Source organism: Thermothelomyces thermophilus, chromosome 4 (assembly GCF_000226095.1).
Source record: "Thermothelomyces thermophilus ATCC 42464 chromosome 4, complete sequence".
NCBI classification, from domain to species: Eukaryota; Fungi; Ascomycota; class Sordariomycetes; order Sordariales; family Chaetomiaceae; genus Thermothelomyces; species Thermothelomyces thermophilus.
In genome coordinates, this window is record NC_016475.1 from 4,536,291 (window position 1) to 4,563,642 (window position 27,352).

The following is a 27,352-nucleotide window of genomic DNA, read 5'->3' on the forward strand; positions in this document are numbered from 1 at the left end:
AGTATATATAGATTATAAGAATCTACGGTACTTTATAATAACGAAAGAACTTAACAGACGACAAATACGATAGGCAGAATTCCTCGTGGAATTCAACTTTGAGATCTGCTACAAAAAGAGCAAAGAGAACGTACGAGCGGACATCTTAAGCCGACGAACGGATTATATAGAAGGACAAACGGGAATAATATTACCGTTGTTTAAGGAACGAACAGACGGAACGCTATATTACGAAACGTAGATACCTATAGAAGATAATCCACTTAACTCGTTCCTAGAATGCTATGTAATCTTTTAAGAAGAAAGGATTAACAAGATATAGTATTAAGTAGCACCCGGACCACTAGTACCTGACAGAGTAGAAGAAAAAGATAGGAAACTCTAGTACTGAGGCAAAGTATATATCTATGACTAGGATTAATAGCTGTAGATAATTTGAGAACTCTATAAGTCGAAACTCGGAGGATATAAAGGAGTTATAAAGACTATCGTATAAGTCAAGAAATACTACGACTTTCTATAGTTAATGGTACAAGTTAAGGAAGTCATACGGAGCTACGATATCTATAATCGAAGCAAAACGGCACGATATAAGCTATATAGGCTACTTTAGCTACTGCTAATAGCTGACAAACTATAGAGCTTAGTTACGATAGACTTCATTATAAAGCTGCTAGAATCTAAGGACATAGCTATAGGAGTAATCTATAATAGTATTCTTACTATAGTAGATCGCCTGACTAAATAGGCATACTTCTTTCCCTATAAAGAGTCCTAGATAGCTAAATAGCTAGTAGACGTAATCTATCGGCAAGTTATATCAGTACATGCTTAGCCGCAAGAATAGATCACCGATAGAGACACCAAGTTCGTATCGAAGTTCTGGCAAGCGTTAATATAACGATTAGGCGTCAATAGCAAGCTGTCAACGGCATATCACCCGCAGACCGACAGACAAACGGAGCGACTAAACCAAGTTATCGAGCAATATCTCCGTTCTTACGTCAACTACTAGCAAGACGACTAGGTCATGCTATTACCAATAGTATAACTCGCTTATAATACGACACTAATAGAAACAACTAAAGTCACACCGTTCTTCGCGAACTATAGATATAAAGCAGACCTTAGGCAAGGACTAGAGGTCATAGTGCCGAGAGCAGCAGTCAAAGTAGAACAAATGTATATACTATATAAAAAGCTTAAAAAGGAACTCGAGTTTGTCAAAACTAGAATGAAGAACTACTATAACAAATACAGGTTCAAGGGACCTTACCTAGAGAGGGGAGACAAAGTCTACCTAATCGTACAAAACTTACAAACCAAGCGACCAAGCACGAAGCTAGACTTTAAAAAGGTTAGACCCTTTATTATTAAAGAACGAATTTCGACATCTAACTACCGACTATCATTACCGTCATCTATACGACTATAGACGGATGTTTTTTATATTTCGCTTCTCGAACTAGCACCGAAAAACGCCAAGGTTGCTATATATATCGAAGTAGAAGACGAGGAAGAAGAATAGGACGTTAAAGAAATTCTAGATTTACGTATTATCAATAGAGAACTATAGTACCTAGTTAAATGGCTTGATTTTAGACTAGAAGATAACTTATAGGAACTAGTTAAAAACTTAAATTGCCCTAAGAAGCTAGAGCAGTTCTACCAGCAGAATCCTAACCGGCTATAAGAACCGGCTCTAAAGCCTATTCCCTAATAGAGAAAGAAGGGAACCTGCTAAAATTAGGACTAGGATCTAACCTAATCGACTCCCAATCAAGCACGTCGAAAGTGCCTAACGCCTAAGCCTAACCCGCGAAGGTCTACGTCTCCGACATTGGCAGAAGGGTATCTAGTTCTTCCTCTTCCTCTAGATGAGCTACACCACGACAAAAAACTTCGGTACCACGATTACGCAGGGATTGCTATAAACGATGTAATCGACTTAAACGGCTTAGTGTCTAAGCAAGCAACGCTTCGGTCTTAGTAATCTCTTTCGAAACTTTCTCCTACTCTGACAAATTCGAAAGGATTAAGACAGTTAGTAACCTAAGACTATAAAGGAAAAATAACAAGGAATCTATAGGCATCTGTAATATTCGGACTACTATACTTCTTACCTATATGAATATAATTTTAATACTTGTTTAAACCCTCTATCATTATACAATACTTCTACGGCTTTACATTCTAATAACGCTTATAAGGTATAGCGACTTTGTAACCCTCTTACTTAATCTTGATCGTAATAGCGTATCGTTCGCGTTTAAGATCGCGACGATTCCTAGGAATACGATTAGCTATAACGAAAGGAAGTTAGCAGAAGAAGGACGTTACCTATTGAGAAAAGGGGGTGTTAGTGGTATTTGAAACAAGTTATAAGAAGCTTTCGGGTCGAAAGCCCTAAAGAGGGGGCATCGTATCACGAGCTAACCATATACCGCGACCTGGTGGGGCGTAGAGGGCTAAATGAGCCACCAATCAAGAAGGGCACGAAGCGAGGCTGACACGGATCGCTAGGGAGCGTAGGCTACCACGGGCGAACAATTGCCAAAAGGGAAAGATAGCAGAGGATAGCTAGCTACCAAAGGCGATCCAAAGACAGGATCGAAGAGGGCTATAAGCGGTTAGAAGGAGTATATATATATATAGATAGTCATTTGTTATAGTGGACTCTGGGAGTTCACTAGTGGTAATAATTACAATCACAGTACTTATACTAAGCATTGCTAATTACTGTGAGAGACAACTCTAGTGTTGTTGTGAACCCTTTGGCTTCACCGAATCCCTCAGACGACCTGCCTGCTCGTCACGCTCAATCCACCTCCGTCTGGACCCTTTCAGAAGAAGTCTGAGTTGGGTTCGTCATATAGAGGTAGCAAGGTCGACGATCCGGCAATAGGTTTAAAAGGGCTATAAAGGGGGTCTACCCCTCTTATAGGCCTTATAGAGGAGGTTATAGGTTATAGAACTAGCCGTAGTAGCTAGCTAGGGTAACCATTAGAGGGCCGACCAAGCCGGTAAGAGGATATAACGCGTATCTAATAAAGACCCCCTATGCCTAGTTTTTACAGAGGAAGGCCTATAAAGGCACTAGGGCCTAACGAAGGCCTAGAGCTCCCTACTAGTATAGGCCTATATAGGGGCTATTAGCCTCCGGGACTTCCTTTTTAGGGTTTAAGTCCCGGGGGTTAGCACCCCTTACTATACCTATAGCTAAGGGAGGGAAACCGTAGAGCACCTAGTTATTTAGTGCCCAAACCTACTAAGAAGCTAAACGTAGGAATCCTAGGAAATACGGTCGCAAAGGGACCTAGACCTCGTTTTATAGGGTATAAGGGCCTGTAATTATCGTTTAGTAAGGAGGGTTCTATAGTGGCTAATGGATTTAGGGAGACTCCTAGAATACCGCCTCGCAAGGAGGCTAGACGAGGGGGCAAGGCCTCTATAGGGCCATTCTAGCTACTTCTTTTTTTCTTTATAGTGTATTAGTATTTTAGATTAGGCGTTAAAGGCGGGATAGAGGTTTTTATCTAGCCTATTAGGTATAGTTTCCTTTGTATATAACTAGAGAGGCTCTAGTATACGTATTAGCATAATGGTATAGGACTAATAATAATAATAATAATAAGTACCTTTATAAGCCCTTTTTACCTCTTTAGCCCTCTTTTAGGCCTCTTAAACCTCTCTTATCTACTATTAGGCCTATTTATCCCTTATATTAGCCTTCTTTATTACGGCCGAAGCTATAGTTATTTCCTTAAAGGCCTCTATAAGCCTATTAAAGGCCTATAGGAGCTCCTTTAGGCCTTGGAAAATAGGCCTAGGCAGGGCTATTACCTACCTACTAAGCTAGAGAGGGAGGTAGGCTACCTTAGCCTATATAACCTTCCTATCTAAGCTCCTCTAGTCCTACCCTCTACTAGCTAATATAGGCTTACTAGTCCCCTAGAGGGAGATATATAGGGCCTATAAGTAATGGTTAGACTTCCTCTATTCTATAATATTCTTATAGGTTGCTTCTAGTCTGGCTAAGGCCTAGAGTTAGTCTATTATAGAAGGCTAGCTACATTAGTCCTCCTAAAGGGCCTTAGTAACCTAGCTATATAGCATATATAGGTCTAGGCCCTACTAATCTATAAGGCTAAGGAGGTCCCTAGCCCCTAGGCTAAGCCTATTACCTAGTAGTTAATGCTAACTAATTAGTTTAGGACTACTACCTATCTCCTAATAGGTAGGGCCAAAACCCCTAGATATACTAATATAGCTAGACACATCACTACCAAATTTTCTATACATTCACGTCTTTACAAAAGGTGCTATCAAGTTCAATTTAAGTTCAATTACTATTATAATAATAGCCTTAAATAGCTATAAATAGTTCAATTATAAACTAGGCTCTAAAAGTCTTAAAAATATAGTAAAACTCAATTCTACCTAGTTATAACTAGTTAAATAACAGGTTATATAACTCGCCTTTATCTCCCTCTCCCTCTATATTATACTCCCTATCCCTATCACTCTTAATGCTCTTAATTACAACAGTACCTTCTCTTTTAGCCTCCCAGTAATAGTTATTATCTTCTATCCCTAACGTTATTACTATAGACTTATAGGTATATTACTTCTTAAACCTCCTAATGTCCTTTATAATAGCTATATATAGAGACTCCTTCTTACCCCTAGATAGAGATAATAACTTAATATCCTCTTCCTACCTATCTTTACTATCTATAAAGTCAAATCTATTATTATCACTATTATTAATTGATATTATAGTTACGCTACTAATCTATATCCTAGGACGTTTAGGGGATAAGAGTTTGACTTCTAATAACGGCTTCTTGGCTAACCAGGGGATTAGGACTTCTTTTCTATCTCTAAAGTTGAAAAAAGCTAGTAGCTAACGCTCCTTTAGTAGAACCTAGAGAAGGTCGTTATTATTAAGAGGAAGATAGTCGTTCTTGTTAGTCTTTTCTAAGAATTTAGTAAAGGTTGCTATACGAAGGCGACGCCTATTAGTACTAGGAATCTTATTCTCTAGGTACCTTTTCTAGACTTTATTTTCCTCCTTATACTCTTGTTTAATCCGCTTAACGGTAATATAGGTAGCTTTTTGACTAATATCTCGAATTGCCTTAGCGTTCTTCCAAGCTTAGATCTCCTAAAATTGTCAAATCTACCAGATAGTTATACTTATTATAACCTCTCCTATTAGCTTGACAAGTTAGCCTTATATTTTCTTAATAGATAGTATAGCTAGATAGGCTCTCTTATCCTTAGTAAAGTTATTTAGATATTTGTATACTAGCTAACCTTTATTAACCATTAATATAATATCTTAAAAGTATTTTATATTAGTAAACTAAAAAGCTTAAGATACTACTTTTAAATATAGTTAATACCTTTTTTTATATATATCTATTACTTGTTATTAGGAATTATTATAAGATATCCAATACTTATACTAGATAATACTTTCTCTCTAATCTAGTTCATTATAATATATTGGTTTAGTAGAAAAAGACTAGTCTTTTTAAATCTTAATATAATATTTTAGCGTCTAAAACTAGTATTCTAGATTTTCTAGAATCCTCTAATAAAGTCTGCCTAGGTAAATATAAGATTACCATTTTAAACTACCTACTAGAGATATCGTTAATATACTTCCTTAAGATAGTAAAAGACTTTTATATCTATTAGCTAGATAAAGTATATTATTATTATTATTATTATTATTAGTCCTACGCTGTTATGCTAATAAGCATGCCGGAGCCTCGAGATAAAGTATATTAAATAGCGAGGGAGGAAGATAATAATAATATTAAATAAGAGGTAATATTTATAAAGCTTAAGGTTATAATATTCTATAAAGTTATCTAGGATAAGTAGTTAGTATATACGTTCTTCTAATAGTATGGATATATAGATTAAATCTTTAAGAGTAACGTTATCTAGGTTAATAAAGTATATACTAAGAGTAGGACTATAGTTATAATAGTTATAACTAAACCATTCCTTAAAGCTTATACTATATCGCTAGAACTTAGTATAGATAGTAAAGGAGTATTTATTAAAATGTTATATCTAATCTATTATAATCTTAGTATTATTAAATACTATCTCTAACTTATAGAATTATATTTCCTTATTAAGACCTTTAATATTCTAATCTTCTATTAGCTACTATTTAAAGATATAAAATGTTAAGATAGTATTACTAATAGCATTTCTAGCGCTAATTATACTTATTAACTCTTAATTATAAAGGTCTAAAATCTCTAGCTAATAAAATACTATAGTTAGTATTCTAAACTAATACTTAGAAAAGAGGAAGATACTAACCTTCTTCTTCTTATCTATTTTAACTATTAAGATCTTAAACCGCCTATTTAATATTATAAGCATATATCTAGTTTTATCTATATTCTAATAATTAGATATAGTAATCTTAAAGCTTTTAATAATATCCTCAAGCTTGTTAAAGAATATCTCTAGTTCTTCTATCTACTACTTAGCTAAAAGTCAGTTTACTTTGACTAGTTTAAAGAATATTAACTAAAACTATAGATAATCCTATTTCTAATACAACTACTAATACTTATTAATAGGAAGGTAGGGAGGATTATAACATGCCTATAAACGGTTAGTAGCATCTTAGAGAAGATCTTTAGTAGTAAGAGAACTAGATTCGATAAGCTAGTACGTATATCCTTTAAGGGCTAAATCTTTGTCGTTTCGAAGCGACTAAGGTCTTCTAATTACATTACTATTAGTAGCTAGAAGTCTAGTATCCTTCAAAGACTTTAAATGCCGGCTAACCTAAGTCTTTCTAGTCTTAAATAGCTAAGCCGTATACCAAATATTAGGTTGCTTTCTATAAGGTAAACGGCTAGTTCGGTGGCGAGCTTAAGTAGTAAGGAGCCATTTGGCGGCCTGTATACTAGCTGGTTCCTGGATTTGGTTAGTCAGAGGCATCGTATATAGGAGAGTAGGTTTAACTAGGCTTATAGTAGTGGTTGTATCTTCGAGTATAGGGAGTTGGCTAGTAAAATTAGATATAGATTTGGACGTATACCTGTCCGGCTATATTGGCATGTCTAAGGGTTTTGGCCCTACTTGTTAGGAGACAGGTGGTAGTCCTAAACTAATTAGTTAGCATTAACTACTAGGTAAATAGGTCTTAGACTAGGTAATAGAGGTTAAAGTTACTTATAAGAACTAGGGAAGTTCTTAATAATATTCTTATTATATCTTACTATTTAGATATTTATTTAAAGTAAAGGGATATAGTTACTTACCTAAGTAAATAGTCTCTTTTAGCGTTTAAACACTTGTAATTAGTGATAAGATTATAAATTTAAACTAGTAATAGGTACTACTTGCTATAGCTTAGTACCTATAATTAGTATAGCTCTAGAAGGCTATAAATAGGTATAATATTATAGTAGTACTTATACTATAGGTAGTACTCCTAGACTAACTATTATAGTCTATAGAAGTAGGTAATTATAGTGTTAATTGTTCTAAGTACCAGAGGCACTTAGAGATCCTATCTAAATATATGTTAACACTCTAGCTTCTTATCCCTATTAGTAGGTTAGTCAGATCTGACCTATAGACAGTCAAATCCTGTAACACTATTTTTGTTTCATCGTAATATTTTCAAATTTCCATTAGTACTCCCCGCTCTGAAGAGTCTCCTTTTGAACAGGAAGCGAGCTGGCTTGCATGCAATGACATCCCAATGTCCTGTCTGAAGGCCCCCTCGGCGCTAAGTAATTATATACTCGAGAATCATAAACGCTCAGCCGCGAAAACAAATCCGCCCACCATAACGCACTCTTTTCTCCCAACTCCGACACCAACACCAGATACACCGACCTCAAGACAACTCATGCAATTCGCCATCCCCCCTTTGCGTGGGCAACTCCACGGGCTGCATCTGCATCGGCAGCTTCTGCTGCTGCTGCTGCTGCTGCTGCTGCTGCTGTGGACCAGGGTACGGCATATATCCGCCATTTTGCGGCGGCGGAGGCGTCGGGGCACCCATGCCCACCGGCGGAGGGGGCGTGCCGATTCCGTTGTGCTGCGGGGGAGGGGTGCCCATGCCGTTCATGCCCATGCCCATTCCCATGCCTATGCCCATGCCCATCCCTTGCTGTTGAGGGGGGGGCATGGCGTATATCTGCTGGGGGTATTGGTAGTTCGGCGGCGGGCTGCCGGTCGGGGGCGTGTTCATCGGCGGGATGTTCTGCATCGGGTGGACGGAGCCGGGGTGGCTGGAGGGGTTCTGGAGCGGGTCGTATGGATCATAGACGGGGGCGTTCATGGCCGAGTGAGGCGAGGCCGGCGGGGGTCCATAGGCGGATGCGCCGTGAGGACCGCCAGGGGGTCCTCCCATGTAGCCGGTGGGCCCGCCTGGGGGACCGCCGGGCGCAGCTGCCATGCCCACCGGGGCCGGGCCGTTGCTGTCCTTGCGCCGGATGAGCAAGAAGGCGCCGAGGCCAATGAGAGCGAGGGCCGCTTGGGGTTCGTTAGCTTCGGTGGTGTTCTCCTAGAGTTTCTGCGGAGCGCATCTCGGCCAACTACTCACCGACACCGCCGATGACACCGCCGACAATGGGGCCGACGGGCGTGGATGATCCGGAATCGGAATCGGCACCGTCGCTGGTTTCAGCAGGAGAGTCACCGCCGTCCGTGGCCGTGGGCGAGGAGTCAGAGGTGGTCGACTCAGCTGTCGACTCGGCCGACTCAGCTGTCGACTCGGCCGACGATTGGGACGTCTCGGAGGACGACGTGGTGCTGGAACTCGAAGAGCTCGTCGTGGCCCGAAAGAATATGGTGTACGTTGTCGACACGCTGTCGCAAGTGTGGATGGTGTAGCCGGCAATAGAACCAGTGCGGTCGCCGTAGGAAAACACGGCACAGGACGGCAGGTTGGAGTTTGAACTGGGCACCTAATGTCAGCATCCCCTTCCCCCCTTCCAGCGGATGAGTCGACCTCGGAGAAATAGGCTCGGGAGTACCAATACAACGTCCTCTCCCTGTCATATGTCTTGGTCGCCTTTGACGATGCATAGGGCAGGCAGGCGGCGTAGACTTCGCAGGACGTGGTGAGGCAGCAGCCGACGGCGGACACCCTCGTGTCGTAGAGACATTGTGCGTCTGGATGGGCGCAGATGTAGTCGGAATCTGCAAAAGGGTCAGAATCGGGTCAGGACCGGGGCGGCGTAGTGGCATCGGTAGGTACTGACGTGGGTTTCCGTCGACATAGCCGCATGTCTGGGTATCGCGCTTTTGCAAATCCCGGGGAAGGATGGGGAGGGCGGTTACAGCGAGGGGAGAGACGTCAATGCCGCCCTCTCTCAGCTGGGGAGCCGGCGTCTGGGCGGCACTGCGAGCAAAGAGTTGCTCACGGGCCATGCCGCTCACGGCGGAAAGCGAGACGGCGGCAGCGGCCAGCCATCCGAGACTCTTGACGGCCATGGTCGACTTGTTCTTGCGGCCGCCGTTACGAGCCTCGACGGTCGCGTCACGGTGAAGGAGAGGAGCGGAAGGAAGGGAAAAATGAAAATTGTCGAAAACGAACGGTCGAGGTCGCGGGTGCACTTTGACTTCATGGCGAACAGGGCCCCTCCCAGATCAGGCGCACTTTCTTCCCTTTGCGATGGCACCCTTCGGCCCATGGAGCGCCCAACCCCCGTCTCTGCATCGCACACCTTGCCGTTTCGCGGTATGCCAAGAATCGAGAAATCGACGATCACTGGCCCTCTTCCCGACGCGCTAGCACTTTTGGCTTCAGCCGCGGTGTAGTGTAGCCAAACCCTCCAAGCACCCTGCAAGCAGCTCAATCTGTGGCAGAGCAACAACGCGAGTGCGAAAAGGCCCTTGGGGTTAATGCACGGCCGGGCCATGCGAGCGAGCGGCGCCACAGATGCAGGTCGAGATCAGGGACGGAGGCCGCGGTTTTTCCAGTTCACCAGTCTCAATCCGAGTCAGGGCAGCCACGAGTTCTCATGTCTCGCACATGCCGACTTCTGAACAATCTGAGCGTCCTAAGCGGACCCCGGACGCCTCTGGTTGCTTTTCATAGGCCGACAGCGTTGCGTTTCATGTGGGTCATTTCCACCGCCCCGCTCCCCCGGTTCTTTTCTTCTCTTTCTGACTGGGAGGGAGAGAGAGGAACCTATAAGAAATCATCAACCGGCAGGCCTAGGCGAGGTGAGTCGTCTGTTAAACCGGACCATCTTCCCTCCGCTGACGATCCCACCAACCACAAACAAAAGTGTTATTTCATTCATATCCTCGGTTTCTGTTGCATCGCGGCTGGGCAGCATTTTCCCCATCAGTCCGATGAACAATTCGGTACGGCGGAGGGAAAGAATTCGTGACGAGGTAAAAAACAGTTGCGCGAAGAGGAATGGCCCTAGACCCTGGAAAATCGCATTCTCTCGGACCTGCCTGTTGCAGCCAGATTAAAGTTTTTCTCAAGGCCCCGATAAGCACTCTTCGCGTGGCTCCAAGCCTCACGTGCGCTTTGACACTAACTAGCCGACATGGGCAAGCTCTGACACAGCCAATCCTTTCTGGGCGACTCCGTAGTTACTGATTAACGTCGGAGGGTGTTCCGCTGCATGAAATTCAACTAACGCAGTCGTGTCCAGAGGTTGTTACTGTACGGATTACACACAGAGGGCTGTGCTGCCATACACCATCTGAATATATCGACTGCGGCGTTGCTGGGCTGCCTCCACGATTAGGTTGTTACACATTACTGTACTCCCCACCTCACGGGATTACCGAGGTGAAGGTTGCTGCTGAGGAGAATTGGCGTTGCCGGTTGAGGGATTCATTTGCATCGTGTTTAGTACTAGTGTGTGATAACTATGTATATATGTACTGTACTGTAGTGTATGTACAGTACCGTGCTACTAAGTATAGTACTGCGCACCTCACAAACCTATACGATCAACCGATTATCGGGGCGATCTGACCGCCAGTTGGACAACCCGAATGCGCAGCACCAATGTAAATTACTGTGAAGATCGAAGCTTGGCTGTCGAGGGGCTAAACTACAGGGTCATTCCTCGAGACATGAAGCTGATCAGTTTACTACTTTCTTCTTTTGCGACGCGAAGTCGCATTATCCCACTACATATTTCTCATATCTCATAAACAATGAGTAATCCGCAAAGTGCAAATACCTTCACTTCCCACCGGCACAAGGCCAAGAGGCCGCCCTCAGCTCTACCTGGTAAAGATACTGCGTGGACTGTAAGACTAGAAACTATAGTCGATCACGTCACGGTTTCTAAACAACGGATGTCTAGCTACAGACAGTGTAACTCCCTCTCCCTGCTGGAAGTTGGAATAGGTACCTAGGTGAATCATTTTTTGGTGTCGCCCGTACATTCCCCCCAGGATGGCGAATTGTCGTAATTAGACGGAAGCTTGGAGTTTGGCGCTGCGCAACGGGAATCTCCTCTGCATTGTCGCCGCTGGGTAGGTTCTTGAGAACGAAAAACGTTAAAGTCGTGTCTCTGCGTCTCGTCCTTCCCCGACCACACTCTGCCTCAGCCCTTTACTCTACAAGTCCCTTCTATTAACTTTTCAGTCGGAGGCGGCAGATTCCCCAACACGACGTCCTCGCTTTACCTGTGACTCCCTTTCCCAGCATAGGCTTAGTTAATCTCTAGACAGATCAGTATAATACCAAGGGGCTAGCGGGCCAGCGGTGGCAGCTATATCTCTTGAGGTGCGAATAGTCGTGGGCTTAGACGTTCTTCTTACCATCTAAGTACTACTAGACTTCCGCTTTCAGCCTCTTAAAAAAAAAAAAAAAACCGATGATTGGAGCCTCTCTTGTCAACCTATCTCCGAATGATGTTCTACTATTCCGCCGCGAATGCCTTTAGAGCATGCCTTGGTATTTCTTGATCGGAAACGCAAGCTTGATAGGTACCTTAGTTAGACGAAGGATGTATACAGTTAGACGGAGGAAATCTTAATGATGTCCATCACCTACTACAGACATTTATCTAGCTGGAAACGATGGGGCCACCCATCCCGAAAAGAGACCATGCCATCCGTTTGGAGTGCCATCCGACGGAGTCCCGTCGGGGAGCCAAGCCTTTGCAGCCTGGCCATCCATGCAACATGAGCGCTTTCGTTCAGAATCCACCACGCCCAACCCGACGAACCCCTCTTCAAGACTCTGTCCTCCCTTCATCAGGCGTCGCTACAATCAGCCATATTTCCTGGGACGAGCCGCATCAACATGTTAGAGTCCGCAAAGCTGTTGTCAAAACAATGAGTGCAATCCGAGGCTTACATGATCCCGATTTCATCTCCAGTGCAACAGCTGCTTCGGATCGAAGTGCCGCGGCATGTTGCCGAAGGATTGTGACTGCCTGTAACCTTGGCAAGGCCAGAAGTGGTTGGAGTGAGGCCGCTTTATTGGCACCTAGGGTCCTTGGCAGATGTCGGATTCGTATTAATTCTTGGCCTCGACAGCTACACTCTCTACAAACAAGTACAGGCTGTTGCCAGCGTCGTTCACGCTCGCACTGGACATACATATTAGATAGGTACATAATTACATCCTGGGGCTTTAGCACACCCATCCTCCCAGTTCAGTGACTGCCATTCATGTCGCTATTGGGGCTTTTGTATGATTAATATTTACCGGATGGTACCCCCGGTTTCTCATCTCTCAATTCCGGCTCATGCTTGAGGCTGTCGACAACGATGTCGAGTCCTCGGTATGTTTCACTGTGGCCGGTACAGGTACAGGTTTGTTGGCTGAAGAGCCAGGTGATTCCGCAGCATTCAGTTCCAAACATACTTTAGCTATTAGGTCTAGTTAGCTTTCCATCGTTTCACTGACAAGAGCAGTGAGCAAGAGAATATGAACCGCATTGGAGACTGTGGTTGCGCGCACTTGGAAGTTCGACACTGCCATGATGTGGTTGTTGATAAGGACTTTTCAAGAACACAGGTGCCGATGGGGGGTGGGTTGTGGCAACCTGGAAGCTTGGAGGAGGCGGTGCTCATTCAACCTTTTGCGCCAAAGCGCGCAGACTGGTTAGCAAGGTCGTCAACAAGGTAGCAGGTTGCAGACCGAACAGTGCCATCTGAATGCCGTAATTAATCACGGGACTAGGGCATCTTCGCACCAGGCGGCGAGGCAAGGGATGCCTCGATCGCGTGATTCGGGCACTGAGGCGTTAGAGTCGCCGGGGCATATATGACAACTAACGGCCACTGAGAGACGAGTCGAGAATCCAAAACCTGGGGGAAATGTGACTCAGGTGTGCCAGAGCTGTTCTTATTCAGGTGCCTAAACGGTTAGGCTGAATGTACAGTATTACATACGGCTGCTGCGATTCGACCATTGAACTATTAATTAATACCAAAGCGTGACTGCCGAAAATCATCATTCACACAATGTGTTTGCGCGCCACTCGGTCCTTTTTATCTTCATTACAGGTAACTCCGCAGGCTACTCGTTTCCATCGTAAAAGCCTACAGCCCACCATCTGCTCCGTGGTATCTCGAGGGCTCAACTCCTCCATCCGTTTCAATGCGCCCCCACCCCCCACGATTTCGGAACTTGGACCGCCCAAGTTCGGTTGCGAAAGTCTGAACCCTCATGAACCTAGACACAGCGCGACAGCGCATCGACATCGAAATGGGAACGGCCCGTGATCCTGCTTCTGGTGATTCTTGTTGTTTTACTTGGTAATTATATTTGCGGTCTCTGGATGGGTTTTGTACTGGCGAACATTGCCCGGCACGAGCTTGATGGGGGAGATCAACGGCCTAATCCCTGAATGCAAGGGCGCTCTGTTTTCTCTCTCTAACTACGTTTCCTTTTCCTGAAACGCTGACCCTTTGCTAGTCCCTGTTGTGCCGGTATTGTTCGAAGACGATCCGTTGTCGACCCCCGATCACGAGACAACCGCCAACGCCAACGCCACATACGAATACTGGGTGTCGTTCATGCCGAGTAAACACACTCTTTCCCAGCAGGTTGTCCCAGAGTGAGCAGGCTAATTAACTCTTGACAGTCGGTAATGGCTTCATGGCCGTGAGCCATGACGACAAACACATCTTGCCGCCGCCCATGGTCGACGGGGATGAGTTCTACTCGATCGCAGTGTTAAGTCCTTCCGGTTGTCGAAATTACGTTGGTATGATGACCTACGTACAACATTCCCTCCTCCTCTAGAGCTGCTCCGAGTCCTAGGGACAGGACTCCCATTGTCAAATCGCTCTACCTAATTACCTAATATCCTAATTACCCATTCATTTCAATTCATTAATTAAGCAGCTCGTATCACCACCTCCGCCGTCTCGAGACCCTCGGCGGAAGCCGTGACGGTGATGTCTCCGGAAGCGCCCTTATCCGCCCGAACGATCGCCAGCGCGAGACCGCTGAAGGCCTTCCGGGTAAGGGACGGGAACTCGGTCATGTCGGCCGGGTCTCCGTTGTCGGTCGCGACGATCCGGCCGGGACCGGAGACGGAAAACGCGATGGCGTTGCCGGCCTCGGGCACCGTGTCGCCGTTCTCGTCGACGACGGCCACGGTGACGAACGACAGGTCGCGGCCGTCCCCCCTGATCTCGGCCCGGTCGGCCGTCAGGGTCAGCCCCTTGGCTTTCCCGACCGTCCACCTGGCGTCCCGCGCCCACTCCTCGCCGTCCTTGTACACGACCACGCTGACGTTGCCCGGCTGGTACACGACGTCGTCCCACCGGAACCGGTACTGGCCCCGGCCGCGCTTCTGCCGCCCCGCCGACTTGCCGTTGACGAACAGCTCGGCCTCGTCGCCGGACGAGAAGACGTGCACGGGCGTGACCTGGCCGACGCGGTCGGGCCAGGTCCAGTGCGGCAGCAGGTGGGCCATGGGCAGGTCGGGCCGCCAGCGGGCCTGGTAGAGGTAGAAGCGGTCCTTCCTGAAGCCGGCGAGGTCGATGATGCCGAAGTAGGAGCTCCGCGCGCCGTCGTCGCCGTCGTAGGGGGTCGGCTCGCCCAGGTAGTCCCAGCCGGTCCAGACGAACTCGCCGGCGACGTAGGGGTGCGCGTCGTGCGCGGCGAACACCTTGTCCGGGGACGACCCCCAGCTGGTCGCGTACAGCTCGTACGCGCTCACCCGGTAGTCCCGCCCGTCGCCGCCCTGGCCCGGGCCGTCGCCCACGTCGGCGTGGTTCCCCGACGTCACGGGGAACAGGTAGGTGCCGCGCGTGCTGAGCGCCGACGCGCTCTCGCTGCTCCAGACGACCTTGCCCGGGTATGCGGCGTGGAAGCGGTCGAAGGAGCCGTCGGTCGACGTGCCGAGCCCCTCGCCCTGGTAGTTGAGGCCGATGATGTCGAGCGCGTCGGCCAGCGGGCTGCCGGGCCCCGCCGAGTTCATGGCGCAGGTGGACGGCCGGGTCGGGTCCTCCTCGACGAGGATGCCGTGGAGGGCCTGGGCGGTCGCGCCCGTGGCCGAGCCGGACTGGTTGGGGATCTCGTTGCCGTAGGACCACGCGATGATGGACGGGTGGTTGCGGTCGCGGCGGACAAAGGCGCGCAGGTCGGGCTCGTGCCAGTCCGGAAAGATGGCGTGGAAGTCGTTGGTCGTCTTCCGGTCCGCCCACGTGTCGAAGATCTCGTCCAGCACCAGGAAGCCCATCCGGTCGGCCAGGTCGAGGAACTCCGGGGCCGGGGGGTTGTGGGAGGTGCGGAGCGCGTTGCTCCCCATCTCTCGGAGCGCCTCCAGCTGCCGCTCCAGGGCGCGGGTGTTCAAGGCCGTCCCGAGCGAGCCGAGGTCGCCGTGGTTGCACGTGCCCCAGATCTTGACCGGCTTGCCGTTGACCGACACGCCCTGGTTCGCGTCGAAGGTGACGGAGCGGATACCGAAGGGGGTCTCGTAGGTGTCTATGACGGTGCCGTTGACCGTCAACCTGGTCGTCGCGACGTACAGGTTCGGCTCTTGCTCGGGCGGGGGACCCCAGAGCAGCGGGTTCCTCACCGCTGTCGAGCCGCTGACCGACATCTTCCCCCCGGCCGGCACGGCTACCGTGGCTTTCTCGAACTGCGCCACGACCTCTTCTCCGGGAGTCCCCGTAGCCGGGTCAAGCAGGTGGATTTCCGTTACCACGTCTACCGTCGTGTCGGATGCACCGCCGTTCTCCACATCGACCGTGAGGTGGACGGTGGCCTTCTCCTCCGACACGTCCGACGTGGTGATGTACGTCCCGTACTGGCCGACATGGGTCGGGTTGACCTTGACCAGCCAGACGTTGCGGTAGATGCCCGCGCCGGGATACCATCGCGAGTTGTCTAGCGCGTTCTCCAGCCGGATAGCAAGCAGGTTGTCGCCGCCGTCCAGGTAGGGCGTGAGATCGAGGCGGAATGAGGCGTACCCGTACGGCCACCCACCGATCAAACGGCCGTTGAGCCAGACGGCGGCATACGACATGGCACCGTCAATGTCGAGGAAGATGGACTTGTCTTCGTCCTCGGGGGATCTGGTCAACGTCCGACGGTACCATCCCACGCCGTTCGAGGGCAGGCGCCCCATGCCTCCGCTCACGCCGGGAGCGTTGAACGGCCCCTTGATGGCCCAGTCGTGCGGCAGGTCAACGGACTCCCAGTCGCGGTCGTCAAAATCCGGTTGCACATACTGAACATTGCTGCCGGGGGGTGTTCCGGACGGGGGCTGGTGCTTGTCACCCTTGATGAAGTTATTGGCGGATGGCAGGATCCACGACTTTAGAGAGTCGTACGAGAGCGAGTCCGGATTCGAAGTGAAACGTGAAAACTTCCAGCCCTCGTTGAGACTGATGCGTTGGCGGCCGTTATTATCATCTGCCCAATGGACGGGGTAGGGTCTCGCTCCAACGAGACGCGGAACCAACAAAAATGTTAGCAGTATGGTACTGAGCCTGTGAAACAGGCGTGCCGTTCCTGTTGCCTCTCTCATGGCTGGCAGTTACGCTGCTAGGAGGGAGCATGCGGGCATATTTACGGAGTACCTTCCGGGGGCTATATAAATAAGATATTAGAAGAACAGGCAGGTTTCACTGTGCCTGTCCGTCCTGGACATTGCCCGATGGTGACATAGTGCATGTAATCCGTACAGCGGAGCTCTCGGTGATTCGGGTATTCTGCAACGGTTTCCGCTGCGTAATTGGTGGTCTTTCCCCTCTGGTTGCTGCGGCCTGACATTATCCTGCAAGGGACAATTCGGGCTCATAATACAGCAGGTTTTAATTAACCCATCTCAATGTGAGAGCTAATTACCGAAACTTTGCATCACTCGATTGCCGGTACCACGAACGTACACAAGGTGTATACAGTGTATCATTTCCAGTACCAATTCTCAGCAATGATTAATGTAACTACAGATGGTTGCTACCCTCAAGTCAGCTCAATTCAGTGGGCAATGAGAAGCCTAATTCCTAGCATCAATGGTAATTAACGTCACCGGTTTGCAGCATTCGCCGACAGACAAGCAAGAAGGAGGATCAAGTCACATGGCTTCCATGATCCCCCGCACCCGTACCCGCACCTGCTGATATAACCACGAAGCAGAAGTTCCATCCAGTCTCTTCCTTTCCTCGTGGACCCCAGAGCTCATCACCGCTCGTCGTTCGTGGGATATCTCTGCGCGGCGTTACATTTAGCCTGCAACGCTACCTCTCTCCACTTGCCTCTCTTGTGGTGACGGACCTTCGCGCATCCCCGCCATCATCACCAACTGCCAGCCTCTTTGCTACCTCAATTAACGCCCGGGTCTCTTTCCATTGGCGCGGTTGTGGCTGCAGGCAAACTTGGCTATCGGCCTTCAAGAACGAGTTCAGGGCGTTCAGGGCGATCTACACTAATAGGCACGGGAGGTCGAGGAATAACAACGGCGTGTTGCCGCACAATAAAGGCATACAATTACACCAATCCTTGTAATTGTTAAGCGGAACGGGCGTTCCTGGATCAATAGTGATGAGCCCAATCCCTCATGTTCGTTCGGGGGGAGCAGGTGTCAATCTTAGCTTAGATCATATTACGAAAATGATCTTCCGGCAGCGCGCCCCTCTGTTCAAGCTCAAAGCGAGGTATTGGAAATCACACCGAACTAATTAGTTCTCATAGTAATATCGACTTCATTCCGTCGTCGGCAGCTCCTAATTAGATGTCTGCGATAATGGGATATTATTTAGTAACATGGCGGTACTTTCACAATCCGTAATTTGGTCGAACATAAGAGCAGGGGCACCGGGAAGGAATGATGTACGATCCTGCTCTCCACATTTTTCACCACTTGCTTTGGCTAAAACGAACGTTTGCTACCGATTGTAGTAGCGCGTTTGAGTGCTTATCTGGGCGTGACCTCTCAGAACTCTCTTAGAGAGGTGAATCGCACCGAGGCTAGGTTTGCGGCAACTTCGCGTGAATCGAAAGAAAGCTTTGCCAAATGCTAAAGCGAAGGTTCAGATCCAGCCTCGATATCGTGAAGTCTAGGGGAATGGTTATATAGGCGGAACTACATCTACCACGCTCCTCGTCGATCTTCACCCCGAGTGCCACTCCACGGCCCAGGCCGCGTGCAACTTTGTCCGCTGTGAGATTGCGGCTGATTGTCTCTCCGGCCTCGGCCGCTGATTCAAAGAGCCGGGCCCGGATGGAGTTTTGTACTCTTCAGATTGGCGCTCCTCCCCGAGTTCCTGATGCTAATACTTCTGCTAATTAATTACAACTCCAGGGCGTTGAAGTGGCGTCGTTCAACCCGGGGTCCACCCAATCTCATTAACCCACCCCCCCCCCCCCCCCCCGGGGACTATAACCTGTCTCCCAGGCTCCTCACGCGTTCCGACGGACGAGGTAGGTCGCTCCCGGGCCGTAACCGCGCAGCTTGTCCCGCATGGCGGCGTCGTCGTCGACGGGCTCGGGAGCGAAGCCGAAGCGGGTCCAGAAGGGGACGGTGCCGTAGACGGAGATGAGGCAGGTGGTCGGGTAGCGGCGGGCGACGCCGTCGAGGAGGCGGGCGATGCAGCGGGCGGCGGCGCCGCGGCCGCGGAGGGCCGGCAGGATGGCGATGTCGTGCAGGTAGTACTGGTCCGCATCGGGCGGGATCGCGTCGCCGCCCAACGGCTGGTTCAGCGCCGGGGGCCGGCCGTGGCGGATCGGGAAGGAGACCACGTAGCCGCCCACCTCTTCCCGCCCCTTCTTCTCCTCCTCCCCCTCTTCCGAAACGAGAACCATGCAGCCCTCGGGAAAGAGTCCCAGGCGCTCGCGGAAGATGGACTCGCGCTCGGGCAGATCCCGATGTATCTCGTCTGCCACACGCATGACGCCCGGCAGATCACGCTCGGTCATGGGGCGCCAGATGGCCATTCCTGGTAGGATTCTTTTTTTTTATTTTCCTTTTGTCTCAAACTCTCAGTCTGGGTTGAGGTAATTTGTTTATTTTGAGTTTCTGAAGGCGACCCTTATTGTTTAGAATAGAGTTAAGGAATGAGATGCAGAATAATAGTGCGAGTTAACTTGAGCGGTGGCATGTCAGGGATGTATGTAATCCGTACTGTAAGACTCGTATGGAATTTGTATGTATGTATGTACGGACTACATAGTTACATAGGGATTACAGTTAGTGTACGGAGTTCGGAGTCCAGAGTAACTTGGTAGGGAATCTTTCGCCCCCACCGCAGCGGTAACTATTGCAAGATAACGTAAATTAGTTACATACATTCCCCCCCCGGGAATGGACATCCACTCGGCGGGTATTGCCGGTCTGAGCACAAGGGTATATGAATATACCAGAGCCCGTACACGGACAGTGTTACGACGCAAGATCTCCTGCAGTAGCCGTCTCTCCACCGTCTCATCCGACTCTCTCTGGTCTGCCTCGAGACTCGACTTGAGGATGTCGAGAACGGCCTGAAGGCCGGCCCGGGCGTTCCTCAAAGCACCAGTTTTCCTCCGGTTAAATTAGAAGCCAAGACGTAATTAGCAGATACGCCCGTTCTGCCGCAGAATGGCGAGCGCAGTGATGGTGTTGCCCTTGGGCTCAAAGTCGCAGATCCGGGCCAGCTTGTTGACCAGAGTGTGGAACATCTCCTCGAGGGACTGGTTGGGATTGGGGAGAGCATCGGAAGCTTTCCCCGAGCCCCTTGAAGGGCAGACTGCATTCAGAGAGTCGAGGAGCATGAGCGGCGGGAAGAACGTCTTGCGTAGCTTACTCTGCTGGTTTGCATCAAGAGGCACCTTCTTGCCGGGGAACTCTAGGATCGCTTCAAGCGGTCTCAGCAGGAAACTGAGAGAATCTCGGACAGGAGAAGTGGATCACTCATCCATTGCTTTTTTTGTGCGTGTGTGTGTGTGTGCGCAAAAGCAAGGCCGGTATTATTGGTTTGCTTACCTTTTGCTCCTGAAGCTGTTGAGTGGGCCAAATGATTTAATACCGATACCGGAAAAAAGGGGTCGACAGACAAAGTTAATTCGGTGTCGCAACTATTTAACCTCTCTCTCTCTTTCTCTTATGGTAGCATTACTATTAAATGTGTGATTATCAACCCACTTTTTTTCGCCTCGCAATGCCCAAACATAAAAAGAACCATCATCGCAGAAAGCTGTTCAGGACAGTCACGACCGTGGTATACACCATGCCGACCAGGCCGACGACGACGACGAGGATGTCTCCGAACCGGGCCCAGCGCCCCGTCGCGACGGCCTTCCAGTGCAGGTAGGCCGGGTAGACGTAGACGAGGGGCACGCAGGCGACGCTGCCGATGAGGGCGACGAAGCGGTCGAGGTTGCCGGTGCCGGCGACCGAGAGAAGGCCGCAGAGGGCGACGACGGCGAGGCGGAGCAGGTTCTTGACCCACTTTGTGCGCAGGCTGCCCTTGCCGGAGCGGGCGTGGCCGAGGAGGCCGCCCTCGAGGATGCGGATGGCGGGGAAGAGCTGGACGGGGGTGCCGACGAGGACGGCGAGGGCGTAGAGCGCCTGGACGGCGTTGACCAGGGGGCTGTCCTGCGGCAGGTTGTTGATGATCTCGACCTCGGTGCGCCGGCCGAAGGCGGCGTAGCAGAGCGCGCCGACCGAGGTGAAGACGACCGTGATGAGCAGCATGACGGCGCCCAGCAGCGGCTCGAACCGGTCCGGGCGCGCCATGGACGCCTGGATCGGCAGGATCAGGCCGATGCCCTCGAAGGTGAAGATGGCCGCGCCGATGGTGAGCGTGTAGTGGTCGGGGTTGAAGAGGACGACGGTCGGGTCCGCGCCGCCGGCGCCGGCCAGCGAGGTGGTCGTGTACCAGTAGATGTAGCCGACGCCGATCAGGATGCAGGCGTCGGCCAGCAGGGCGACCGGGCCGAGCTTGGCGATGTTGCGGATCCAGGCCAGCGGCACCAGGACGACGAGCTGCATGGCGATCAGGCCGGCCGTGGAGAAGGGACTGGCCCCATGCGTGACGGCATCGAAGAAGGTCGTCAGGTTCTCGGCCACGAAGACGATGCCGGTGCAGACGAAGCCCAGCTGCGAGAGTGCAATGGAGAAGAGGATGAGGGCTCGCATCCGCGGCCCCGCGATGGCGCTGCCGATCTCGCCGTACCCGCCGCCGTAACGCAGCTTGCACCGAAGCAGCAGGTGGAAGGCGACCATGGTGATGCCGGAGACGATCAGCATGGTGACGGTCGAGAACAGGATGCCCCCGTTGCTGAACGCCTTGGGCAGGAACATAATGCCCGTCCCGATGAAGGCCTTGAGCAGCGTGAAGAAGGTCTTGACCGTGCCGGCGGTGCCCGGCCGCGGCGCTTGGGCAGAGCTGATGATGCGTTGCCGGACGAGGAGGGGCTGTCGCTCGCCAGCTGCTGCTGCTGCTGCTGCTGCTCCCTCATATGCCCCTACTCTCGCCTCCTCCTCCTCCGCCGCCGCCGCCGCCGCTCCTCCTCCCTCCTCTTCCTCCCCTTCTTCCTCGGAGACGGCCTCCTCGTCGGTGTCGACGAGGTCTTCACCGGCAAAGCTTCCGTACAGCTCCAGATACTCGACAAAGTTGCGCGTGATGGGCATGCGGGCGGCCAGGAAGTCGTTGCCATGCTTTTGGTGCAGAAAGGCCCGCCGGAACCCCCCCAGGGAGAGTTGGTCGCCCACGGACAGGGTTGGGAGCTCCTCGTCTTGGTGAAACTCCCTGGGCGTGTGGAAGGTGGCGGCCCGACGATGCATGCGCCGGTTCGAAGGGTCCAGCTTGAAGAGGTCCCGGTGTATGTCGCCGCCCTGCAGCTTCAATGACGACTCTTCCGCCGGCACCCGGGGCCCCTCCGACGGACCGGCCGCCGACGACCCCGGCGTGTCGCCTTCCGTGCCCGCAGGCGCGCTCTGGAACTCGGCGGTGTATCCTGGGGCCAAAAGCTCGGCCACTACCTGGGCCCGCGCCTCGATGTCACGCCTGTCTCGTGATGTTCCCCTAGTGTCGTCGGACATGGTGGGCGGGAAGGGTGGACGATCATCAGAAAGAATTGTGGGGGGAGGGGGGGGGGATGTTGGGCTCAGAAACATCCCACACCTCTTCCAAGTGTGGTCAAACAAAAAGCACTAATAATGCCCAGTAGCATGGCAATGCGGTAAGCCACAGCTTTCGCCCCCCTGTCTTCCCTGTCCCACAGCTCCGGATGATGTCACCAATCGGCAGCGAGCAACGCCGGAGCCGTCTCGGCGGTCGGCGCCCGGGCCGCATCGCGGCGTCAGGTGCTGCTCGAGTCAGTACCGTAAACGGTAGTTCTCAATACTGCGTAAACCTCGCAGCGACGCGCATTGGATTCGGCGTCCCACAGAATTTCGCGTCGCAGACTGCAGGGCACATATGTCGTCAGGACTGCCGCAATCTTGGGCCGTCCATATTCTACTATTATCGGAGTCCTTTCTCATTCCTTTTTTTTTTTTTTTTGGGCGGTCAATCATCCCCCTTTTACCCGTCAGGGAGTCCCAGCATACGGGCCTGCGCTCACATCCAAAGCCTGTCCGCGCCATAAATGTTTTTTTTTTTTTTTTCGATTTCCCTGTGAAGCCGTCTGGTTTGAAGAACGATAAAGTAGTCTAATTCTTGGCAACAAACTCCTCGATCGCCGCGATCTGCGCCAGCACCGAGCTGCTGCTGGTGCCGCCGTACGTCGACCTCTGCTCGACGCTCCTCTCAAAGTCAAACACCTGCGCCACGTCCTCTTCGAACAGCGGCGAGATCTCCCTGAGGTCCTTGAGCGGCAGAGCCGAGATGGACACACCCGCCTGCTCGGCCTTGCGCACGATGGCGCCGGCAATGTGGTGCGTCTGGCGGAAGGGCACGCCCTTGCGGACCAGGTAGTCGGCCACATCGGTGGCCAGCATGTCGTCCGTCAGGGCCGCCTTCATCTTGTCGCCGTTGATGGTGAGCGTGGCGAGCACGCCCTGGGTGATGCGCACGCAGTTGGACACGGTCTTGATGCAGTCGATCATGGGCTCGACCGACTCTTGCAGGTCCTTGTTGTACGAGGTGGGCAGGCTCTTGAGCGAGGCCAGGAAGCCAGAGGCCTTGAGACATTGTTTCGTTAGTATCATGCTCCTTGCTGGGTTGTTTTTCGATGAACTCTTTCAGACTGTAGGAAGAAAAGAAAGAAAGAAAGAAAAAAAACCCATACCTGTCCCATCACCCTGCCGGCCTTGCCCCGGATCAGCTCCAGGCTGTCGGGGTTCTTCTTCTGGGGCATCAGGCTGCTGCCCGTGCTGTAAGCGTCGGCGACCTGGACGAAGCCGTACTCGGCCGTCGAGAAGAGGATCAGATCCTCGGCCAGACGGCTGAGATGGGCCATGAGCAGGCTAGCCCACTGCAGGATCTCGACGACGAAGTCGCGGTCGGCCACGGCGCACAGGCTGTTGGGGTGCACGGAGCGGAAGCCGAGGTCCTTGGCCATGAACTCGCGGTCGATGCCGAACGGGTTGCCGGCAAGGGCGCCAACGCCAAGAGGGCACGAGGAGACCCGCTCCCGGACGCCCTCGAGGCGCTGCAGGTCGCCCTTGAGGAAGGTGGCGTGCGACAGCAGCCAGTGGGAGAAGCGGACCGGCTGGGCACGCTGCAGGTGGGTGTAGCCCGGCATGAGGATAGGGAGGGCCTCCTTGGCGCGCGCGGCGCTGACCGAGAGCAGGCCCTTGAGCGCCTCGGCGATGTCGGCCAGCTGCTCCCCCGCCCACAGACGCATGTCCACGCCGACCTGCTCGTTGCGCGAGCGGCCCGTGTGCAGCTTGCCGGCAGCGGGGCCGATCAGCTCGCCGAGCCTGCGCTCGTTGGCCGTGTGAATGTCCTCGTCCGACTTGGTGTTAATGACGAACTTGCCCTCCTCCCATTCTTTCTCGACCTGCTGCAGGCCCGTGACGATCTGATGCAGCTCTTCGTCCGACAGGATGTCGAGCTTACGCAGGGCCTTGGCCCAGGTGATGGAGCCCTGGATGTCGGCCTTGTAGAGCACCTTGTCGAACGACAGCGACTCGTTGAACTGGAACATCAAGTCGTCGATTGCGCCTGCGCAGCAGTGCGGATTCGCCGTTAGCCCACAAGAAATTGCTCGCTGACAGGCCGCCTTGTGCAATTGACCATACCAGTGAAGCGGCCGCCCCATAGGAGCGCGGGTGCTGAGGTGGGAGCCATGATTGTGCCGTGATGTGTGTGAGTCGTTTTGTCGGTGCAAGATCGGACGGAGCTCAAGTTGGTGACTGCAGATTGCTGTGTGATTCATTCACCCGGGGAAAAAAGTGGGCCTGAGCGGAGCATAGTGTAGCCCCACACGTGATAAGGTCCGATAACTCAACCAAGTGGGGAAGAAAGAGAAGCATACACAGTACGGAGTACAGTACGGATTACATCCGTATAGTCTTTTGGAACGCTCCGTGGTACATACATTTGCGCACAGTATAGCACTCTACTCCTCTACGAGGGATCAAGTGATCTCTATCAACTTTCAGAAGAAAAGAGGAGAAGAAGAAATATAAATAGAAAATTGGACAAATGTTAGTATTTCTCTCGTTTCGGCACAGGGGTATATGAAGATCGTGCATTCGCGTAGACGGTGCACATAGCAAATCTTGTGCAGTACAGTTGATAGATGTACATTCTATGTAAGTGACAAAAAAGGAAGGCAACTCAAGCAACCCCTAGCACATACGATTATGTTCTCGTTCATTGAACACATGTGGAGGAATAGTGGGGGCCAGTCAGTCTTTTTGGTGAAGAATACCGAGTTTCTAACCGTTCTATATTCCCTAGAAGTTCTATAATCTATAACCCTCTCTGTTAATCAATCTTGCCGACCCTCGCTCAGGTGAGTGAAATTGGAAGAAAACAAAGAACATTCGGAGAGTTGAAGTAAGGGCCTCCGGTGGCTCGCTGAGCCTTTGGGGTCTCAAGCCATGGTTGCTAAGAACTCGAATACTTCCTTGGGATTTGTCTTGACCGAGGCATGCAGCCAGCGCTCCGGCGCGGGAATGGCTCTGCAGTTTCTCACCCCCGCAGCCGCAATCTTGGACAGCTCAAAGTCCACGTATAAATCGGCTGGATACATCAGAGCTCGCACGGGAACCGTGTTTCTTCCGAGAGCGTCTAAATTGTACAGCGCAGGCCAGTCCTCCTTCCGGGCAAGGATCTCCGCAGCTTTGATGAAGGGGCCCAGCTCGGACCCGGCATCGTGCAGCATAAAGTCGAAAATCATCTCGGCCGAGAAAGAGAAGGGCTCGACCTGATCAGGGAACGGGAACTCGAACCGAAAGTTTCTTCCAAGCCACGCAAAGTTCCCGCCCGCCTGGTCGCGCCCGACCCTCTGGGCCGCCCAGTTGGATGCCACTCCCGGGCCGAAGCAGTAGATTGCCTCATGCACCGCGCCGTACAGTGGCCGCTGGGGCAGCTTAAATCCCGTCCCGTTTCTCCCCCGGAAGCTCTGGATTGTTCCGCTGCTAAACCCTCCCGTATCGGCATCCTTACTGAACAGCTCGACCAGCGAGTGCACCGTCTTGAACCCCTCCTCTCCCCCCAAGTGCCGCCCCATGGTCAGGAACCCGCGGCAACTGAGCCGCTCCCCGGTCTCTTCCGAGATCAAAAGACCGCGGCCGTTGTCGGTGCTCGAGAGGCGCTCGACGATGCGCATCACCCGCGCCTTGTCCTCGGGGTAACGGCTGTAGTACTCTTGGTTAACGCGGACCAGGCGCCGGTACAGCGCCCGATAGACTTGCTCGGGCGTGTTGCCCATCGGCGGCATCCCGCCAAACAGCCACACCTCTGCCAGACTCTCCGGCAAGTACGACAGGTAGGTCATGGCGATCCAGCCGCCAAACGACTGCCCGACGAGCACAAACCTAACACGGCCGCCGAGAGACTTCCGGATGCCCTCGAGGTCCGCAGCAATCGAGTCCTGTCGGAATTGGCTCAAGTACCAGGCCGCCTCCTCGGCCGTCTTGGTCGCCAGAGTGTCCTTCGTGATGGCACTGCTCTTGCCCGTCCCCCTGTAGTCGACGTATAGGACTGGGCCAAACCGGCCGAGCAGCTCCCTGGTCAGATCCGGGTTCTTGGACGCCGGGTTCTCGTCGCCTGGCCCACCGCAAAGGTATAGACAGAGACTGGCTCTGCTTGGGCACAGTATGGACTCCAGAATGGTCTCGGCTGTGGAATGACCGATGCTGTTGGTATCATTGGCATCCGGACCTGCGCCGTATACCAGGTCTGCGTGAATCGTGATGGCCACGCTGCCTGCCGGGTCACTGTGTGATAATGGTACTTCAAAACGAAGTCTCAAAGTTTTGAAGCCACTCAGTTCGCTTGACTCGAGCTCCAATCTCTTGGCTGCCTTGATCTTGTCCCAGTTGATGGACATGTTGTCGTCGAGGTTGCTGAGTTAGACGTAAACGTACGTATTTGACGTGGTAAGGTTTCGAGGTGAAGAGGTACATTGAACCCGCTCTAGTCAACGGGCAGTGCCATTGATATAGACTTGAAATCAGACACTCCGAGAGCCGAGTCACCATCATGTTGATGTTATAACGATATCAGGTTGAAAGACTTTCTGTGTAAGCGCTTTGTGCCATCAATCCAGCTTTTGCATTGTTCGCCTCAAAGAGTACAAGGGCTAGGAATGTCGAAGAGCCCGGGTCACGTTTGAAATGCGGCACTCCTTGATGCTCAATGCTCTTGTTCAGGATGGGAGATACAATGGGTAACAAAGATTCGGCTGCTCTGGGCTCTCTCGGGTGATGCATAATTATTATCTGTGATGTGATTTCCTGTGGAAATACCTTGTGCTCTGTCTACCAACCATATTTGGTGATGATCAGGCAATATTAACACTGCTATC

General features: G+C 51.3%; 6 protein-coding genes across 6 annotated transcripts; all 6 read right to left on the reverse strand.

Annotated features, from left to right (window-relative positions):
* Nucleotides 1–7,535: 7,535 nt before the first annotated feature.
* Nucleotides 7,536–9,957, reverse strand: MYCTH_2307766 (uncharacterized protein). The gene is made up of 4 exons (XM_003664631.1): nucleotides 9,261–9,957; nucleotides 9,033–9,198; nucleotides 8,600–8,955; nucleotides 7,536–8,529 (listed from the first exon to the last, which is right to left on the reverse strand). Exons 1-4 carry the CDS (start codon nucleotides 9,490–9,492, stop codon nucleotides 7,889–7,891), a joined length of 1,395 nt encoding a protein of 464 aa, XP_003664679.1. The 5' UTR covers nucleotides 9,493–9,957; the 3' UTR covers nucleotides 7,536–7,888.
* Nucleotides 9,958–13,886: 3,929 nt separating this feature from the next.
* Nucleotides 13,887–17,037, reverse strand: MYCTH_2307767 (glycoside hydrolase family 2 protein). The gene has a single exon (XM_003664632.1). The coding sequence runs from the start codon at nucleotides 16,974–16,976 to the stop codon at nucleotides 14,331–14,333; it is 2,646 nt and encodes an 881-aa protein (XP_003664680.1). The 5' UTR covers nucleotides 16,977–17,037; the 3' UTR covers nucleotides 13,887–14,330.
* A 1,784-nt stretch (nucleotides 17,038–18,821) lies between these two features.
* MYCTH_2307768 (uncharacterized protein) lies at nucleotides 18,822–19,503 on the reverse strand. The gene has a single exon (XM_003664633.1). It carries the CDS (start codon nucleotides 19,382–19,384, stop codon nucleotides 18,851–18,853), a length of 534 nt encoding a protein of 177 aa, XP_003664681.1. The 5' UTR covers nucleotides 19,385–19,503; the 3' UTR covers nucleotides 18,822–18,850.
* A 968-nt stretch (nucleotides 19,504–20,471) lies between these two features.
* On the reverse strand, nucleotides 20,472–22,531 carry MYCTH_2307769 (uncharacterized protein). The gene has a single exon (XM_003664634.1). The coding sequence runs from the start codon at nucleotides 22,467–22,469 to the stop codon at nucleotides 20,607–20,609; it is 1,863 nt and encodes a 620-aa protein (XP_003664682.1). The 5' UTR covers nucleotides 22,470–22,531; the 3' UTR covers nucleotides 20,472–20,606.
* Nucleotides 22,532–22,804: 273 nt separating this feature from the next.
* MYCTH_2307770 (uncharacterized protein) lies at nucleotides 22,805–24,739 on the reverse strand. The gene is made up of 3 exons (XM_003664635.1): nucleotides 24,615–24,739; nucleotides 23,660–24,537; nucleotides 22,805–23,552 (listed from the first exon to the last, which is right to left on the reverse strand). Exons 1-3 carry the CDS (start codon nucleotides 24,661–24,663, stop codon nucleotides 23,082–23,084), a joined length of 1,398 nt encoding a protein of 465 aa, XP_003664683.1. The 5' UTR covers nucleotides 24,664–24,739; the 3' UTR covers nucleotides 22,805–23,081.
* A 675-nt stretch (nucleotides 24,740–25,414) lies between these two features.
* MYCTH_2064824 (uncharacterized protein) lies at nucleotides 25,415–26,875 on the reverse strand (the record flags this gene model as incomplete). Its single annotated transcript, XM_003664636.1, has 1 exon — nucleotides 25,415–26,875. The coding sequence occupies one exon, from the start codon at nucleotides 26,873–26,875 to the stop codon at nucleotides 25,415–25,417; it is 1,461 nt and encodes a 486-aa protein (XP_003664684.1).
* Between the last annotated feature and the right edge of the window lie 477 nt (nucleotides 26,876–27,352).